Genomic DNA, 19,934 nt, shown 5'->3' on the forward strand with positions numbered 1-19,934 from the left:
TGTTTTTCTTCATTTCTAAGTAAACTTTTTTTTTTTTTTAAAGTTTCCAAACTCAGCAGCAGTCTGATCTGCGTTGTAGTGGCTTAACACATCCAGCTGTAGTAAGTTCATTTCAGTAACATGTGACAAGTCATGGAAAACCTTTTGCACAGCATGACACGTGAGCACAAGATTTTATATTTTGCACAAACTGTAAACATTCATAAAAAGGACCAGCATGAACTCTATGGCACTGTGATGTGAAAATCCATAAATAATGCCGTACGTTACCACAAATGCTCTTTTCAATGGAAAATACAAACGGCAAACATTCACAAATTAAATACATTAGTTTTTTGGGTGGGTCAGTGATGCAGCAGTGACTTCACAAGTGGGAGATGCACATTGATAAGACAGCCAGACTTCTGTGGATACCTTCACATCGGCCATACAGGATACTGTCTCAGTCTATCATGCAGATGAGTGACATTTTTTAAAAATCCAGCACTAAGACAAGACTTGGAATGTATCGCTAAACCTTTAGATTGTGTTTGGAGGACCAAAATCAGCAACCTGCATTTAAAAAAAAAACAACCTGTTGAATCAATTGTGCTGCCCCACTATGGTGAGCCCCGGTGAATAAGGGAAAATCCAAAAGTAGCTTCTTTAAGACAAACAATAAAGGTTGGAGGGAATCAAGAGAAATCTCTGTTCAACAGCTTGCTGAGGTAGTACTGAATCGTACAGTACTACTTATTATCAGTATACTATTAAAAAAGTAAAATCAGCATGATAGTATGTGGGTATAAATCCAAATGGCATGGGTAACCTGCACATCTGTGAAGGCACCATTAATGCTGAACATTATTCCCAGGTTTTCCCTACAAAGGCCTTGCTTATCTCAGATGACGCCAAACTCCATTCTATGTGCATTTAAACAGCTGGCTACATAGAACTAACCTGCACGGATTCAAGACCTGTCACCCATTTAAAACACCTGGTATATAAAATTACAGCATCTGCGCTGCTCTCCTCTACTGCAATTAGTAGCTCCACAGTATAATGCTTTGCACATTTGGCTAACGAGTGAAAGATCGACACAGATCCCTGTAGGATTGCGTCAGGAAGGACATCCGGTGTATAGTCCCGACTTTTAGACAATTTTATGAAACGCATGCACTGTTGCACTTGGTGACACATTCTTTCGTGATAACACACATAAGAACTATGATTTATTTTTGCTTCTGTGTAGATTTAGTTATGTTTCTAGAAGTGCTGATCGTCCACCGAATGAGTAGTAATATGTGAAAACTCTTGTTTAGACACTACAGCACAGTTTGGGTTTTTAGGTCTGTTTAAGTCCTTTGTTAAAAGTCCACCCTTATCCTAAACTCCCTCAAGTTCTAGGTTTTAATATGAAATTGTGGTATTGATGTTCATTGATTTTACAATCATTATTTTACCAGCGTAGTGCGCACTCATCAGCATGATTTTTTGTGGCAAAAACAGCAATTCAGTCTCTCGGCTTTTGAGACTTTCAGTAAAAACTACAAGTATTTTCTTTTCCAGCAGTGCTTTCATGACATTTCACTGTAGTGAACAATACAATACACAATGTGTGTTTCTATGAGCGTGACTGACGGTAACATGCAGTCATTTAATCATTTAAAATAAGTTTTTCCGGCCTCCAGCTTCATCCATTCATCCATATGTGTGACCGTTCCTAAGTGTTAGTTAAAAATGACTTTAGTAAGTTTGCTACTCTTACATCACAGCCTATTTTATACCCATTTCCTCCTTCAGAGTGACTTCCCCTCCTTGTCACGAGTCCTTGGTGTGTGAGATCTGTTTCCACAGCAGGGCTTTCAGGTTGTTGAGGATAAGTGAGTGCTCCATGTTCATCTGTCCAGCATTACCTTTGAGAGCCATGCAGGCATACAGCTGCCTCTCGAGCTCCTCTCTCATCTCTGATGGCGCCCCCCGCAGGAGGTAGTCCTTCAGCGCTTCGCAAGCCTTCGCCAAGTTTGGCCTGAATGGCTCCTCCCTGCATCGCCTCTCTGACAAATCGCAGGATGTGTGGCAGTCTGCCCCGTAAATGCAGTCGGCATCTGTTTCGCACTTCAGTGCTCGCATGGTGCGCCTGAACTCCTCCTCGGAAACCACTGCTTGGGTGTTAGTCAGACGGAGCTCATGGCGGTCAGTGTAACCAAAGTGTGCCGCAGTGAGGTCGCAGATCAGAAAGCTCCCGTAGGTGCCGTGAAAGATGTCCTCCACGAGCTCCAGCAGGCCCATGGAGATCTTAGCTTTGCGAGGCCAGGAGGGGGTGAACCACTGGTCCATGGAGCGCTGCAAACCACTAGGAACCCAAGAAACAAGAGGCCAAGGCAGAGATAAACCGTACAGGGGTCCATAGGGAACACGCTCCGTCATGTAGAGATCCCCGCAGTAGCCGATGAGACGAGGAGTGTGTCCTCTGTCCTGGAGCAGCAGACCCAGCAGCACCTCAGAGAGCAGAGGATGAAAGTGCCTTAACATCAAGCCTCAGAAAACTGTTCTCCACTGTTAATTATATTATTATGAACTTATGATACCTCATCCATTTGCAGGAGGGCCCATGTAGAGCGGGCTTCTGGCAGTGACACCCGTCCATCCCTGTTGCCATCGGCGACAGAGAGGATTTGGCTGACGAGGCTAGCAAGGTTTGCGTGTTCTCCAAGCTTGGACTGGTGGATAGAGAATGAGAGAAGCTGTTTCAGGCTAAATCACAGATTTAGTTTCATCACAACTTTTATGACTTGACCTCTTTTACCTTGAGGTGATTAAAGACCATCTCTTTAAACTTCTCCACTGAGGTGCCTCTCGTAGGCTTGTCAAACACTGGGGTTTCCCTCCGTGGCTCTGGTTCCTCACCCAGCTCATAGTGCACAACCTCCCCCAGCTTACAGTGGATGATCCCATCGTGGTCTCCCCAGCTTCCTGTGTATACCTAATGAAAAGCAGAATGGGATAATTGACCGATCACTCATCTTTATCCTTTGCTAATGAGAACTCATATAAGAATAAACTTTTCATGTAACTCTCAGAAAAAAGAAATTCTTTAATATTCTACAGAGGTCTCAAAAGTTGATTCTGTTCATCTGGACGTAGCGTTTTCAGTGGGAGAAACGTTTCATCACTCATCCAAGTGACTTCTTCAGTCTCAGCTGACTGCAGGTTTCCCCAATCTTATCATTGTAAGATGGTGAAAGATGTACCCTTAGGCCCCCTCCTTGATTCAGAGATGGTCTTTCCCTTTTCACATAAGGGTAAGGTTACATCCTTCGCCATATTAAAGTGCTGTGATTGCAGCCATTCCCCAACTCTCTGTGAATGGAACTCATGGCCATTGATCAGTGGTTGTTGATCAATGGTCATGAAAATTTGCATAATTATGATGAAGGTGACCTCCCAGCCCGTTGTTCCTTCAGTGGTACTAGTTTCAGTCATTATGCAAATGCACTGTTTATAAGATTGGGGAAGCCTGCAGTCAGCTGAGACTGAAGAAGTCACTTGGATGAGTGATGAAACGTTTCTCCCACTGGAAACGCTACGTCCAGATGAACAGAATCAACTTTTGGAGATCTACATACCTGGATGATTGAGCATGCATCAAGAGGATTCTACAGAGCTAATAAATCTAAAAAATAGCTACAATTGCAAATTCTTTAAATGTTTCTATGTACTGTATAAAAAATGGCTGTAGAGAAATGTTCCACAACAGAAAAAAAATGTAAAAAATACCCTGCAAGAAAAATAGTTACTAGGTGAGCTAACAGAGGCTAATAGAAGCTGACAGAGGCTAACAGTGGCAATAAAATCTGTGCTTACTGACAAAAAGTCCAGGATATCTTCAACAAGTTGACTCAGTATCACTGTCATCGGTCAAAAGTGAACTCCACTGTATCGACTGTATTGGACTCTTGTCACAACGTTTTATAGCCTCCTCCAAAGTAAATACAGGTGGGCCGCTAGCCTATTGACTGCTTGCTGTGGTAAACAGGGGGCCGACAGCCTACATTCATTACAAATGAACGTCCTGAGTTTTTGAGGTGACATTGAGGGTAAAAACATAAAAATACTGCACATTTTTAAAAAAATTTTTTATTAATAATTCATTATTATGTGTTGGTTTTCTAACAGTGTTTAGAAAAATGTTTATATACAGAAACAGTGGAAGAAACATGTCGGCCCATGGCAGCAGTTATGGAGTAGAGTCTAAATTTGACGTATTTGTTTGTCTTGGCTGACTAAAACCTGTTTGTCCTACAGCAACCAGCTAGGTTTGTTCATTTCAACTGGGTGTGTTAAGAAAACAGAAGTCATGTATTGACATCTACCAGTGAGATTTTACACACAGTAATCTAAATGGAAAGTACAGTGGTCGCCTACCTGGTTGTTTGGCAGTGTTGACAGACACCTGCCCATGTACAGTGTTTCCTTGTCGCACAGACTACTGCAAGCAGACCCATCGATGATCCCCCTCCTGTATTTATCACACTTTAACAAAAAAGAGGAGCACAATTATTATTCTAACACGGGTGACATTTTCTTAATAGCCACAAAGATTTCTGAGACAAGTTCTTGCAATTTTCAAACCACGGTCTCTTCTAAACTACTGCAGTCACTCACAATGGCATTCTTGCACTCGTGTCCTCTGCACAGCTCTGTGTAGGCGGAGTATTGCACATAGAACACCCAGCTCCCCACCAGCACAGTCAGCCATGTCAGGAACAGGTAGTTCACCCGCACAAAGGAGATCCGAGCCTGTGAGTGGAGAGTTGAAACAAAACTGCGCTGATGGATCCAGATCTGGAAACTCTACAGTACCAAGGTCCCGGCAGTTAATTTTGTTATGAACCTGCATTTCTTTGTATTGGGATTACCTGGATTAACGTGTTAGACAACCATGGATTTGATCTAATCACACAGCTTTGATCACATAAAAGGTTATTATAGTGAAAGTTGGGGACTCTCACCAGTACCAACCAGTACCTTGTCCAGTAACAAGGTACTGGTTGTGTGGTTTATTGCTAGGTGCAACAATAGCTCATTAAGCCAGAGAATGTTTTGTAGAGTTGGGAGTCCCATTCTTTCAGCGCGACATACCATTTTAGTTGTGGCTGGTAACAGCTTACTGCTTGAGTCACAGGATGCACACATCACATGTCTTACAATGCCCCTTTGAGCAGACGTCCTGTTATTTCTGTGACACGGTGAAAGTTAATGCAGTTATTTGCCATCGTGATAAAAATCAGGCAGAGTGAAACTTCTGAAGAAAACTACACTACAAAAAAACAGTAGTATTGTCCATGCCAGTATTATGCCATGGACACCAGATATCAATATTTTACTAAATAAATTAAAATACTCAGGGAGTACTCCAAATAAGAAGGCTAATCTCATGCACGACCATCCTGAGATTAGCCAAACAAACTTACATTAAATCAGCTCAAGTGAAAGTACAACATTGGACACACTTAGCTACAGAGAGCTACCTCCTAATTCAGAGCTAGCTAATGGCTCGGTCAAGGACTAAAAATATAACACCTCCCTTAGATCCATAAAAAAAAATTTTCTTATTCTGTTACCGATTGGAACTTGTGGTGATGATATGGTTGCTCAGAGCTCGTGGGTGTTGCACATTCACAACCACTTTTAATCGCAGAGCGATTGCACAGATTGCCAGATAGGAAGCAACTTTTCTGCAAACAGCTGCAGCCTGACCTGGACTGACTGCAAAATATTGCTGTCTGATTTATAAATGCAGACAGATTGGCAACATGCTGCCATCAGTCTGAATGAGTCTTTGTCAGTAAACACAATTCGAGAGGACTTGAGTCAGCTGGCTGCTTGTGGGTCGGTTATATTTTTATAGAACAGGAAGGCTGCTGAATGCAAATGTAATGTGAATTTCTTTTAAAAATGAATTTGAGTCCATGCAGGCTTCAACAGATACGTGATTTTAAAGGATTTATCACAGTTAATTGATGTATTATTAGTAATAGATTGCACTTAATTGCCAACTTGGTCCCTTTCAATCATAGACTATCTCACAATAATTATGGCTGGTTTTAGTGAGTATTGGTATTCTTGCCAATCTTATTGTGATAAAACAGACACTGACAAAGTTCAACTTTGAGGGCACAGTTTGCAAAACTAGATAAATATAATAATAATATTGTATCATGTGGTATCTGGTGATTTTCACCTCTAATGGAATAAAAAACTGAACTGAAATTAACCAAATCAGAAACAAAAACAGCTGCAGTTGTTGAAAACAGGAAGAAAGATCAAGTTAAATGCCAAGTTAGTCATACAGTCCAGCTGTACATACAGAAAGTAACTATTTGCTTCATTACCAACCTATAGCAGTGTTATATTTGCATCTCTGCGAGGCTACACTTATAAAGAGTGGTGCTTTGAGTTAAAGTGTAACTTTAGCAGGCAACAATAAAAACGATAACATGGCAATGATTTGCAGCTATAACTTTTACCTTGTTTGAAACCCTAGTTTAGTATGCCAACATACTCCAACATACTAAATACTGATTTTGTGGTGCTGAAGTCAGAGGATCGCAAAAGTCCCTGGGAGGGGTAACATGAAGTTTTTGTGTCAATAATTCGTTAATTTGTTCTTTGGTCACTGTGGCCAAAGGTTGCTAAGCCAACTATCATGGCAATCCACACAACACAGCTACACATTTCACCATCTCTTCTATGGCAGAAAAGTCTGCGGCCTTATCAAAGAGTCTCGAAGTAGAATTGTGAAAACTGTTGCGCTGAAGTCAGTTAATGAAATGATCCTCTCGGCAGCACACAGACTAAGAGAATAATTAAATAAAAGCAAGCAAAAAGATAAAGCAAAGAGGACTGTTGGAGGGCAGAGTGGAGCAGGGAAAAGAATTTAGGTCAGACTGCCTTCGTCGGCCACACTCCTCGACTTTTACCCAAACAAAACTGCAGTTAGTTTTCCCTCCGAGGACTGTAACTGCACTTGGGAGGATAAAGTAATTTTGCTTTTCTCTTTGATTGCATGGCAGGAACTGGTTATGCCGTGTGTGTTTTGGCAGCTTGGCGTGCCTCTCATTCAGCTTTAGCACCGTTTCCAAATCCCAGCAAAATACCCTGGCAGTGTGGCAGGCACCAAGTCAAAAGCCTTTTTATCTTTCATGTGCTATGATTACTGTAGTATGTAAACAGAGCAGAAGAACTCTCTGTTATGGGTTTATACACTCTGTGGGAGACATTAAAGCGTCTGATCCGCACTGACACACAGAAAGAGGGTCAAATTACTCTTAATTTGTATTCTTTTGAGATTTGAGGCATCTTGCGAAATATTTTTGCAAGGAGGTTAGGGTACGGGAAAATAACAAATTACCTGTCTCTCTAATTGGTGCATTTCATCAATCTGTTACTGACAACAGCAGGAGTTTATTTGAGCTTTAGCAGCTGCTTTTTAACAGAGCAGGACAGATGTCTCCTCTGCACGACCGCTTTGCTTTTAAACACCGTGTGCCCTGAAGAGATGACTAAATAGACAGTTGGCCTCCACGAAAGAGATAGAGATAAGGATAAAGAGTGAACATTGCTATCACATCTGAATGCCTTGGCATGTGTAGAGGCTCTTTGCAAAGGGAATTAACATTTCCTAAGTGCACACATGGAAATTAAAGGTTGGATACAACCCAGCCCTCCATGGTCATGACAAGCAAGTGACTTTCAGTCATGCGTGCCTGTGAACTGTCTGTGGGGTGTGTGAAAGCTGAGCAGGACAGAGCTTAATCCTTCATCAAACCCTTTGGTCCCTTACAGTGTATCCTTTGCAATGACACCTGATATGTACTAAATGTCTTAACTAGGAAAACAATGCATAAACCTAACTGATGCCACGTATGAGGGTTAAAAAGAGTCAAAAAGGTGTTTATTACTATATTACTAATCACAAAGACAGGGACAGAGACTCCACATGTTTTGCAGTTGTATAGCAGCCTCAAGGTATAAATCAATAAAATAAACAAAACAAGATAAGTCAAATAAAATGACTAAGTGCTGAGAGCTGAATGACCTGTGCACGACTGAGCTAAGTGACAAAGCACAAAATCCATAGTGCAAGCTTTAGTGTCACTGTCTGTCAACAGATGGTCTCAGTTACCCAGACAAAAGGCCCATATCATGTAGAGGGGTTTGCGGTGATGGCCACTGTCATTTCATCGCACCTGAAATCCACAGAGCGTCTCAGGACGGAGCTGGCTCTCCTTGTCAGTTTTTGCCTCTAATCCCACGTGACGCACTGAAGGTGGCTAATACTCCCTGATTGAAAACGTGTCTTTACGTGCTCAGTGAAGTCTTACTAAACTGGTTTTTAAATGTAGCAGGCTTTGACATCTGAGCTATTTGATTTCTGACAGCACAGTTCGGTCCAGGAGACATATATATGTCGGCTCTGCAGTAAACTGTGATGGCTTTGCTGAAACTTGCCCTGTAAGCTTGCTACCTGGAAGACAATAAGGAACACATTTTGCCGTGGTGGCTTTATGAGCATACAGGTTTCCTAGAAGTTCTTAGAGAGGCTTTTTCTTAAAATTTGTGAGCCAGTTTGCATTTTTCACTGACCTTTTGTTTGAGATACATGGACATGGGGAGAAACTGATTTGAGTAGACCACAAATAGAACACATTTGCCTAATTGTTGTGCAAAATGTGCACACTGCATGCACAATATACAGTGAAAACACATGCAAAATCCTTTTTTTCTTCTAGGATCGATGTCCTCTCAGGCCTCAAAAAAACAACGCCAGGTACAGGATGACATGTTGCTTAGTAGCAACTGATCTCACTGAATTAAACCACGGGCCTACAGGAGACACTTGTTTACTGTAATTGGTTACTGGTTATAGCCAGATGAAATGAGCTGAACTTGCCAACATGTTTCACACTTTGAGCTCAACATGTTTCAGCTTTCAGTAGACTGCATTAAACTGACGGTTGTGCATGTTGTAATGCAACAGCATTCTACCCTTTTTAAGAGCAAATGCAGCCCTCTTGCATAAGCTCCTTACTGTATTGAGAGAAGTTGCTGGCAGATGCTCCTCAAATCAGAAGGTTCAACCCTTATTACCCAGCCCAAAGGAATTACTGCTGCCCTGGCACTGCTGAAGGCAAGGAAAAGACTGAGTGGAAGCCCTGGCATCTTTACAGTCAAAAACAAAGCAGTGCCAGGGCAACGATCCTATTGTTTCTAGAGCAGGCCCGCATTCATCAGGTATTTTGCATTTTGCATTCATCAGGTATTTTGATGTCCACACCGAGCAGCAAGAGGAGGTACCCGTTTACTGCCAGCTGTCAGTGTGATGTGGCACCACGGCGAGCTCAAACAATCCCACAGCATCACCTCATTTTTTTTAAACTGCAATCCGCTTCACACAACAGATCCTGGGTAGCAATCTTACCTGAAAGTAGAAAGACTTCTTCACCCAGGCCCGTGGAAAAAGACCCTTCGCCATCACAAAAATAGATCATCTCAAGACGTGGACCTGGCTGTGGGGGATCATCCAAAAACCCATGGGACAAAGCGTGTTCAGCATCAAACGACGAACACAGAAAAATTATTACAGGTTATCCGATTTTAAGCTCAGATTGTCGGTTTGTGTTGACGGCGTGAGTCGCTCTGACGGCACACTTTGCCTGCGCCTGGGCTCTCTTTGCAGCAGCTGCTGAATTCCAACCAAAGCAACATAGTTGAAGCTGGGGGAAAAAACGCAGGTTCAGAGCGCAGGCGCAAACTCTACCAATAAGATGTGTTTTTTTTTAAGTTTACACGTGATCCACTAATTTGACCAAAACTGCTGTCCAAGCCCACTCACCGAAGCCAGAACCCCTCTGCAGATAACGGCGAGTCAATATTGCGTGTTTGCGAAACTCCGGAGGTACAAGCGGGTCAAGCCAGCAAGGAGGGGGAAGACAAACATCCGCTTCCTCCTTCAAAATAAAGGTTTTATTGTGGAGACGCTACACACAACTTCCGGCCAGGAGGTCTGATTAAAAATTACCTGTTAGCGTCATGTTATGTTGTAGCGCCATGAAGTGGTCGTACTTTGCACAAGTTTATCAAACATCGCGTCGTTAAACTTCTGATGTTTTTGAGTAAACATATTTTATATATAGAACGTCTCTCTTAGGCAGACATTAACGCATAACACCTCCAGAAAAACGTCGACTAAAATAATTTAAAAAATAAAAAATATGCTTCTTTAAGGGGCGGATATGTTTTGCTTACTAAATGCCCTGCCTACAATTTCAAATGTTTGAAAAAATGTGAGCGTCGCGGCACAGACAGCCAGCCGCAGTCGTTTAAGCTCTTCCCATAATGCACTCCCCGATCATCAGCGGGAAACCAAAATGGCGAACTTGCTTGGGGAAAATGAACCGTTTGTTATTTTCTGAGGAAGCCACAAACCCCGCATGTTTTCCCGACACGCTTTAGAAGTGAATTCAGTTGCTCGAAGAGCGGGATAAGAGCGGCTCTTCTGTCCGGTTATTTTTGTCGTACGAGTCGTTTGTGGAAACGGAGGTGACCGAATGAGGTATTGTTGTCATGTTTTCCTCCCGTTAGGGGGGGTGTGGGTCCGACGGTCAGCGACCTGGCTGGGGTTACGGCTTTGCATGTGGATTATTCCCGCTGCTGAGCTCGCCCAGCTGCCTACTATTTAATATACAAGACATTATATCAGCGTGCAGCGGCATCCCAAGCTGTCTTTTTTCATCTTTGCTAAGTGGCTGGCACTGAACATGTCCACTCATTATCCGAACAAAGGAAAGCCTGCATTGGAGGACAGGGTTTAAAGGCGAAGGAAAAAAATCAATAGTTTCTTAACACCTGAAATTAATAACATTTGCAATAGAAGCTAGAAATATGACATGTTTTATTAGTATGATCAAAGTATCAGCTGTCACTGAGACCTGTAGTTGAATGGAAGTGTTCAGTAGTAAGTACATTGGTCTTTATTTTTGAAAGGGTGGTTAGGTTTCTGTTTTTTTGTTTTGTTTTGTTTTTGTCTTTCATTGCATTGAAGCCATGTTACTATGTGGTTAATAATTAACAATTAGCACTAATTATGAGTATAATCACCTGTTGTTCAAAGCCAGTGGAGAGGAAATGCCATGTTTCACTCTTTCTTTTGTAAGCCCTTCTGCAAGCACACAATGCATCCTTGTGTTTGAGGGCTACACATACAGGACTGTTACTCTGCTGGTTGTTATCAGTTAAAAAAAATGCCAATAACATACATTAAATTGTACTAGTATTCTTTTGAGGATCAGAATACACCAAATATAAATAATTACAATCTGTTTACAGTAAACAGAAAAAAAATCGCATAAATTAACTTTGCACTTATTCCATATCCGCTTACTCCATAGTCTAAATTCATGTCTGCCTCTGTTCTCTTGCCTTGCACTGTTTTTCAGAGACTCAGGGGTTGTGGATCACCTGTCTGTGCATCACAGAGCTCATCCCCCACAGCAGCAGCGGCAGCAGCAGGCTGTGTCCTTGTCCCCCACAAGCCTTTCTGCTAGGGGAGAGTATGGAGAAGACAGCATGTCTGACAGATTTTCAGAGGGACAGGATGTCCTGGCCCGGTGGTCAGATGGCCTTTTCTACTTGGGAACAATTGCAAAGGTTAGTGTGAGGATGATGCATATGATGCATGCAGGTAAACGGACTGTGTGGAGAGCGTTGGCGGAAAAACTCTTGAAATCAGTATAGGTCATCTACAGCAAAATCTGCCCCTGTCGCATCTGGAAACAAGTAAATCTTTCTTTGTTTTGTTTTTCAGATAGATCGGGACAAGCACCGATGTTTTGTGGTTTTTGAGGATCGGTCAAAGTCTTGGGTTCTTTGGAAGGATATTCAAACAGGTGAATGAAATTTAAAATGTGCAATATATTTTAGTTTAATTGCTAGATAATATGCAGTAAAGATACTGTAAGCCATTGCAAAGAGGGTAGGGAGTCAGTTATCCACAATTTGTGCTGTGCAAACCTGTCTGCCTCTTCCTGGACTTGCTTATCTCTTGCTCGTCACACTGACAGTTAACTGTAGAGTGTATCAGTACAGTCACAGCGCATTGCTAACATGCAGACGGGCAGCTATCGCTCCACTTAAGCCCCTTTAGCTATTATGGTGTTAAGAAAAACGTATTCTTCATTTTTATTCTTAAATGGGATGGGTCATGAATAAAGCATTAATGAAAGACACAAAGACGCTATGATCAGACACATTCGTCACATTTGACTGTAAACGATTTGTGAGAAGTATCTGGTTAAGATTTTTCTTGGCATTGTGACATTTATCAGATAACTTTTTATTTATTTATTTTTAACCTCAACCTGATCGCGATAGTTGAATTGTGATATATTAAAAAGTATGACAAAGATTCACCACATGAGATGCAATCAAAATCTTATTATAAATTCTATTCCAGTGTGAGTGTGATAAAGCGATATGAGGCAACTGTTGCTGCGATTTGGCGCTACAGGGGAAAAAAAATTGGTTTGAATAGAAATCCACTTTCCAGGTCCACAAGTAGTTATTACAAACATCCCACACCCTCGAATATCCTCAGGAGGATGAAGGCAGCAAACTGTCCGCAATCAGGATGAAAACTGCTTTGTTCCTGCTGAATCAAAAGTTAAGTCAGTAGACGGAATCTTCTCTCTAGTATCCTGGTGTAGACCTTCAGGGACATGGAAGCGCGATTTCGCCCACACCCCCCATAACCAGACAGTTTGGATTTTATTTATCCAGGTTGTAAAATATTTTCCCTGCCACCTTTCTCTAGTTTCAGCTGGGTGAATTTGAGTCGTCCTTCTCACAGCAGCAAAAATTGCTGTGAGAGGGATGTCTTTTGTTCTTGTGATGACTCGGTGTACTCCTCTGACCTCGTTTGACTGAAAGCTGCTCTAAATTATACCCCTAGTCATACCACCATTAATCTGAAACTTTAGTCGCTTACCTTCATGACTTTGCTGCTGTTTAGGGGAAGAAGATGATGAGGATGACGACGACGAAGACATTGTGTGCTCCATATGCCAAGACGAAACTTCAGAGGAACCCAACGAGATTGTCATTTGTGACAAGTGTGGACAAGGTATCATTTATCATCTTTGACGTTCCAACATAAGCCAGAAACAGTTATTTTATATGATATTTGTAACACATTTAAACAGCCAGTCTCAGTAGTTTATTTATTCATCTGTTGTGTTCTAATCTCTGGCCATTACGGATGTGTTCATTTGTGTTTTAGGCTACCACCAGCGGTGTCACTCCCCTGTCATCGATGCTGCTGTCATCGACTCTGATGACAAGTGGCTTTGCTCAGAGTGTGAGCTCACTTCTCTCGCTAAGGTACAGATTTTTCTTTAAGAAGAAATACGTCAAACATTTACCTTGAACAAGTGGTTTAGACGAGTTTGTTAACATGACACATGTCTGTTTTGGAGAGTGCATTACTTGCTTTGTTTGTAAATCAAAGTGGATATAAAAGACTTCATAGATTCCAATGGAGTGAATAAAAGTGATTGAGGCTTTAATCCCACAATAAAATGTCCCAAGATTAAGAAACCCAATTAAGTGAATGAGGCTAAACTATGCTAAGGTCATTTATTTATTGAAAAATCCCCAAATATTTATGGAGAAATTAAAAATTTTCCAAAGAGCTTACCAGCTTTAAAAAGCACCTCTTTATATGTGTTTACCAAATTTTATTTTTTTTCTTTTTATGTATTTATTTTGGTGGGACAAACATGTTTTTTGTTTGTTTGGTTTGCAGACGGGTGGTCCACACAGAAGAGGGGCGTCTGCTAAAGACTTTCTGCAGCAGGAACAGCAGGAGCCGCAGCACATGGAGCTACACCTGTCCTTCCCATACGTGCTGGAGGAGCTGGTGTGGGACCACGGCCACAAAACCAACATCCAGCAGTGCTACTGCTACTGTGGCGGTCCAGGAGAGTAAGTGACGTTGCATATTCTGGCAAGAGTGAAAAGCTTGGATGGAAATGTTCCCATGTCCACGAAAGTTATAATGTTCATATTCTGTTTGCTTGCAGCTGGTATCTGAAGATGCTGCAGTGCAACATGTGTCAGCAATGGTTCCACGAAGCCTGTCTCCATTGCTTACAGATGCCAATGCTCTACGGAGATAGGTGACCATATTTACTGCTTCTAATGTAAATGTTTACCCTCGACAGTGGATCTTAACTGTATTGTTGTACGTATTCAAGTCTGCTCCCCAATGGCCTGCAAAAGTGTGGCTTTGGAGAACAAGGGCAGCCTATTAAAACTGGTCTTGAAATGATGGTGAATATACTTCTGGGTAATATTCAGTTTTTAAGTCAAGTTTTGGAAAAAGTGCGTGCACACAAACAGAATGGTAAAAAGAAACGTGTCTCAGTGGACAGTCAGCTAGAGCATAGCTAGGTTTTTATGTTAAACTTTATATTGTGTTCTTGTTTCCTGAGGCCTTTTTATTTTTGCCTTCAGGTTTTATGTGTTTGTTTGTTCGGTTTGCAATGGTGGACCGGAGTACCTCAGCCGTCTGCCTCTCAGCTGGTAAGAGGAACTTGTACTTTGACACACACAGCTGGCTTTTTATTCTATTAAATTACACAAGCATGCATTTACTCTTCGTCTTAAAAGCTCTGCTACCTTTGACGCCCAGGGCTAGAGAGCTGTGATAAACTTTTACTCCACCTCTGTAATTAAATCTTGTGGCTCCAGCAAACATATTTGGTGTCTTTATATTAGTATTTTTATTTTTATTTTTAAGACAGACTGAAAAACAGTATTTACTGAAATATTTCAGGAAGGATGTCGCACACCTGAGCCTCTACAACCTGAGTGTGATCCACAAGAAGAAGTACTTTGACTCAGAAATGGACCTGATGGTGTACATCAATGATAACTGGGAACTGCTGCAGCTGGGTGAGGTAAGGATAAGTTATGTAATGCACCAGTGACCAATTGTAGACCAACAGATTTTTTTCTTCTATTATTCATATTTCATTTCATGTCCCATCCATGTTTACTTGTTAGATTTGGAACAGGATGTCAGGAATTGGCAGCCACACAAGTCAGTGTTTTTTGTTTTTGTTTTGTTTGTTTGTTTTTGTTTTGTTTTTTTTGTAGCTGCTTAATGCATCAGGTTGATTGGTGGTCTGAAAGCCACACTGTTAGGTAATCCTAGTAGAGGGTTATTTCCCAAATAGAAATAACCTGGCCCCCATTTGGATTTTTAAATATTTAAGTTTTTTCTTGTACAATATCTTTCCTGTGTCTACAGCTCGCCAACACTCCACGATCAGAACGATATGAAAATGTTCTGGAGGCGCTTAACAATAATAGCTGCATGTAAGTTTATCTGCTGCTCTTGAAATCTTTATGCTGATGACAACATCAAAGTGCCTCAAATATCTCCCAGTATTTGCACAGACTCCATGTTTTTTACATGGCCACCCTTTCACCGTGTCCCAGGTTCATGTCAGGAAAGGAGGTGAAGAAAAAGAAGCACTTGTTTGGCCTGAGGATCCGTTTTCCTCCTGTTCCCCCCAACTGTGACGAGCCAACCAGCAGAGTGATGGAGAAGGCTTCACATGAGATAACCATCAAGGGATGCAAGTCCACTAAAGCACTGTCCGCCATCAGGTTAGACATGAAACGTGTCGATGCCCTAAAGTTAAAGGTGCCCACTGGATACTGTGTTAACCCGATCCTGTATAGAACTCATTAATGCTAGGTCCATGTAGGGAGATCTAAAGAGAGATTCAGAATAAAAAACAAAAAGTTGGCATCTGCTTATTGTTAGTACTTATAATGATTATGCTTGTCTGGTGGGAGGAGCTTAGCGCACGTAATGTAGAGTAGTGGTGGGGGACTAAGCCTGAAAGTTGTATCACCATTTTTCAAGGAAGTTTGGGATAAAGATATTTATGACGCTATGGGGCCCAAAAAATACTGAACTGTGATTGCACCTTGCCGGGTGCAGCTTCGATGATCTTTTTCCTGTGAAGTGCTGACATTGGTGACATGCTAAGCTAATTTTGAAGTGTGAATCTGTTGCCCTAAGGTGGTAGCAGCACCAGCAGTAGTATTATAGTGCAATAGAAGTGACACATAAGTCAAATGCAGGCACTAAAGTTACCTAGGTAGTTTTTTTCCCCTTTTTTTCTCAGTGAAAATGTTTATTTAACACTTTATTTACTGTTAAAGTGTTAACTACACCTTGTAACAGGAGCTATACAGTACCTGTTTCATAAAGCCCTACTTTCCCATCATGTCACCATGAAGCCCGTAGACAGTCTATAAAAGATGGACCTAGCCGTTGTGACATCCCCCCCCTCATGAGCGTGAGAAGAGGTCTCTTTTTTTCCTCTTGCACTCTTCCCATTGTTGTGTAATTTTTTCTGTGATATTCTCCCAACGCTGCCGATCTCCGACTGTATTCCCATGTGATGTCTTTTTGTGTGTGTAAGTCGGGGGGGGGGGTCCTATTCCTCTGTGCGGCAACCTGCATATGGCCAATAAAGCATTCATTCATTCATTCATTTCATTGGTTTCTGAAATAGCATTTTGAAGCCTTGTGTTTGGTGCTCCTTGCCACGTTGTGTTTTTTGAAACAAGACTCAGAGAAGCTGACCGAAAAGTTGAGAACACTCATACTGTACTTACTTTTAATTTACTTGGTCGCTGAGCACTGCTTTATGTTTGATTTGACTCAAAATGGGATCATTGTTCATGTCATATCTCATGTTGCATTCTTGACTAGTAGACTTGAAACTGGTGACTGAAATATAAACCTGTTGGGAAATCGTTAGTCAAGTCATAAATAAAATGAGATGTAGAGCCACAAGGTCATGGACTTTTCATATAGTGTGACTTCTTTTGCAGTGACAGGAGTCTCCCCCTGCTGGCCAGAAAGAATGGCCACTTTACCTTGAAGCCTCTCCATCTTTTATATACAACCTAAAAAAGAGAGATGATTATTTGCTAATAAAACTCCTGTTATTTGTTTTTCTATAGTTCATCATTACATGCACAATTTAGAAATTGCTGGTGTTAGACTGGTGAAGTTAAGGACCAAAAAACTTTTTTAGCTGTGCCCCTTTACCTTGTTAATTTAATTTAAGAGTGTGATTTTTTTTTTTATGTATTATAAGAGCATTTTGTTTGTTTGTTTTACTCTAAAACAAAAACAATGCCCCTTGTGATCTACAGATGAGGACAGAATTTTAGCCCCCCTATAAAAAGCCGTTTTTGTGAACTATTTTCCAACTACTGTTAAACAGAGTGAGGAAGTTATAACATAGATTTTCCAAATTATGAAATGATTCTTCTTTGCACATGAAACAAGACTATTTCACCAAAATTAGCAGGATTGATATTAGCCTCCCTGTTGCTAATATTCAGTTATCCTTCTTTTGCTTGGTAACAGCATGCAGTAGTTGTTGTTGTTGTTGTTGTTGTTGTTGTTGTAGTTTTCAACAAGTCTCGCACACAACTCCTGAGCAATCCCAGCCCAATCTTAAATCTCTTAAGCGCCTCCAGATTTGATTGTCTTCTCAAATGGATGTTGGTCTTTAGTTCACCCCGCAGATTTTCAGTGGGATTCAAGTCGGAGCTTTGTACAGGCCAGTCAGTAAAGCTCATTTTGGTCTTGTGGAGGTCGTTCTTTACCAAGAGCAACATATGTCGTGGGTCGTTGTCATGTTGGAAGACGAAGCAAAGAGCCAGTTTTTGCTGCTGACTGCTTGAGGATTTCTTTCAAAATCTTCACATCTTCCTTCCTTACTTATTCCTTTGACCTTGATGTGAAACCCAGATCCAGACACTGAAAAATCCCCACGACATAAAACTTCCACCTCCACGTTTCACTGTGGGGACAGTGTTCTTAGGGTTCTGTGCCTCTCCCTTCTCTCCAAAAGCAGCATCTCTGTAGTCAAAGAGCTCTAGTTTAATCTAATCTGACCAAAGGATGCAACTTTCTCCAACTTGTCCCTAATTTCTTTTTCTTTTTTTTTTCTTTTACCTGAAATCATTTGCTTATTAATTTCTAAAGAAAATATGTTTAGAAATATGTTTGAAAAGTTCTTGCTCTGTTTAAAAAATAAATAAATAAATAAAGACAAAGTTTTCCAAATTTCATAGGGTGGCTAAGAATTTTCTCCTATCTATAGATGAATTTCCCTTTTTTAAGCTGATTTTCAAGGGTGTCCTAACAGTTTACATAACACATGAACTGCCTAACAGTTTCACTGTTATTTCAGGCACAACTGCCTTTATATGTAAAACTGTTCTGAATGTTTGTTGTTGCTCTAGAAGTCCCAGTGCTCTTACCAATGGCACAGAGAAGAAGAAGAAAAAGAAGAAAAGAAAGAGGAAGCAAGGAGCACGCTCTCTGGAGACTCTGGCTAAACCACAACGCTCCAGTGAGCCCTCGTCCCAGGTCTGTCTCCATGTTTGCATGTGTGTTTCCTAGTGGGCGTGAGCTTGGGTGTGTGCATGGAGGGATGGGTATTTTTGCATTGTTATTTTGTATAGGTGTTAGACATTTACTGTTGGTGTTATATGAGAAGAAACAGTCTTTTTGTTGTTGTCTTTTTCCTTTGCTTTGACAGGAAATCAGGAAACCGCCACCGTTAGAGCCCCATGCTTTGGATCACTTTACATCTGTCAAGTAAGTAGGCAATTATAAACTGTAGTTCTAAAGCAATCAGAACTGTTCAGCTTTGTTAGGGTGAAGATTCGGGCAAAAGCAAATTGAATTATCAATCATAAACACAATGTGTTTATTTGATTTGCTTGATTCACTGTAACATAACAAGAACCATAATGTTTTAATCTTTTACCTTCCCCCAAACCACCAGGAGTGACAGGTCTCTGCTGTCTTTAAAAACTTCAGATGTGGAATCCATCGGCGCCCTGAGCACTTCAGAAACTACCTCAACTAGCATTTCAAGACAGTCCAGGTATGCCTGCCTGATGTTTGCTCTGCACTGAAAGTAGAATTGTGCTGGGTACAAACTCAGACTTGCATGGCTGTAGACCTTAAAGCCTTGTTTTCCTAATTTTCTGTAGTCGGTTTTTTATTGTTGCTCTTTGAATTAACAGCATTTTTTTTACTTCCTCTTTTTCCTATCAAACACCCTCCAGCCTCTGCAGCTCCAGCAAGACGCGTACAGCAGCCCCCATCATGCCTGTTTCCCCTCCACCTTTAAAACGGAAACGTGGACGGCCACGGAGGGTCCCCCAGCCCCCCACCCCAGACATCCCCCCTCCCAGCTACGCAGACCCACACCCCTCAGCCACAGAGTTGTTGAGCTCCCTCCCAGGGCTTCACTCTGCAGACATAATTCACGGCATGGACCCCAACAGCCAGCTCACCCACCTAAAGAGCTCCATCAGCAACTATTTTGGAGCAGCGGGACGTCTGGCCTGCGGGGAGAAGTACAAAGTCCTGGCCCGACGGGTCACCCTTGATGGCAAGGTGCAGTACTTGGTGGAGTGGGAAGGAGTCACTGCCTCGTAGGTTTTTTCACATGTCGCTCGTCACTTCTAACTTTTCACCAGCACCCGTGGGACGTTTATGTCTGTGCTGAGGACGTGTGTATTCAGAGCATTAACTGATTATATGCCTTTATTTAGTTTGGACAGGAGCAAGTTCTGCTTACTGTAAAGCCTACTGGTTCAGTCCAGTCCAGGGTGACTTTTACAGTTATACACACCGTATATGTGTTTAAACAGTTTCATGCACAGCACAAAGTTGTCACAATAGCACAGCATTTTTGTGCTGCTGTGGTTCCAACTTCAACTAACAGGTTTGAGTGTTTACAGAGAACAGCCCCTTTATTCAGATGCAATTCATT

General features: G+C 41.6%; 2 protein-coding genes across 2 annotated transcripts; one reads left to right on the top strand and one right to left on the bottom strand.

Annotated features, from left to right (window-relative positions):
- Positions 1-2: 2 nt before the first annotated feature.
- dipk1aa (divergent protein kinase domain 1Aa) lies at positions 3-10,152 on the bottom strand. Its single transcript, XM_005721014.2, has 8 exons — positions 10,067-10,152; positions 9,881-9,995; positions 9,467-9,761; positions 4,648-4,782; positions 4,408-4,515; positions 2,789-2,965; positions 2,571-2,702; positions 3-2,481 (listed from the first exon to the last, which is right to left on the bottom strand). The coding sequence occupies exons 3-8, from the start codon at positions 9,518-9,520 to the stop codon at positions 1,801-1,803; spliced, it is 1,287 nt and encodes a 428-aa protein (XP_005721071.1). The 5' UTR covers positions 9,521-9,761; positions 9,881-9,995; positions 10,067-10,152; the 3' UTR covers positions 3-1,800.
- A 198-nt stretch (positions 10,153-10,350) lies between these two features.
- On the top strand, positions 10,351-19,916 carry mtf2 (metal response element binding transcription factor 2). The gene is made up of 15 exons (XM_005721013.2): positions 10,351-10,600; positions 11,484-11,694; positions 11,852-11,933; positions 13,055-13,165; positions 13,322-13,422; positions 13,847-14,025; positions 14,124-14,219; positions 14,557-14,625; positions 14,879-15,002; positions 15,356-15,423; positions 15,547-15,717; positions 18,388-18,514; positions 18,687-18,745; positions 18,936-19,037; positions 19,222-19,916. The coding sequence occupies exons 1-15, from the start codon at positions 10,596-10,598 to the stop codon at positions 19,595-19,597; spliced, it is 1,881 nt and encodes a 626-aa protein (XP_005721070.1). The 5' UTR covers positions 10,351-10,595; the 3' UTR covers positions 19,598-19,916.
- The last annotated feature ends 18 nt before the right edge of the window (positions 19,917-19,934 follow it).

Source organism: Pundamilia nyererei, unplaced genomic scaffold (assembly GCF_000239375.1).
Source record: "Pundamilia nyererei isolate P.nyererei 1_Seehausen unplaced genomic scaffold, PunNye1.0 scaffold00004, whole genome shotgun sequence".
Classification (NCBI taxonomy): domain Eukaryota; kingdom Metazoa; phylum Chordata; class Actinopteri; order Cichliformes; family Cichlidae; genus Pundamilia; species Pundamilia nyererei.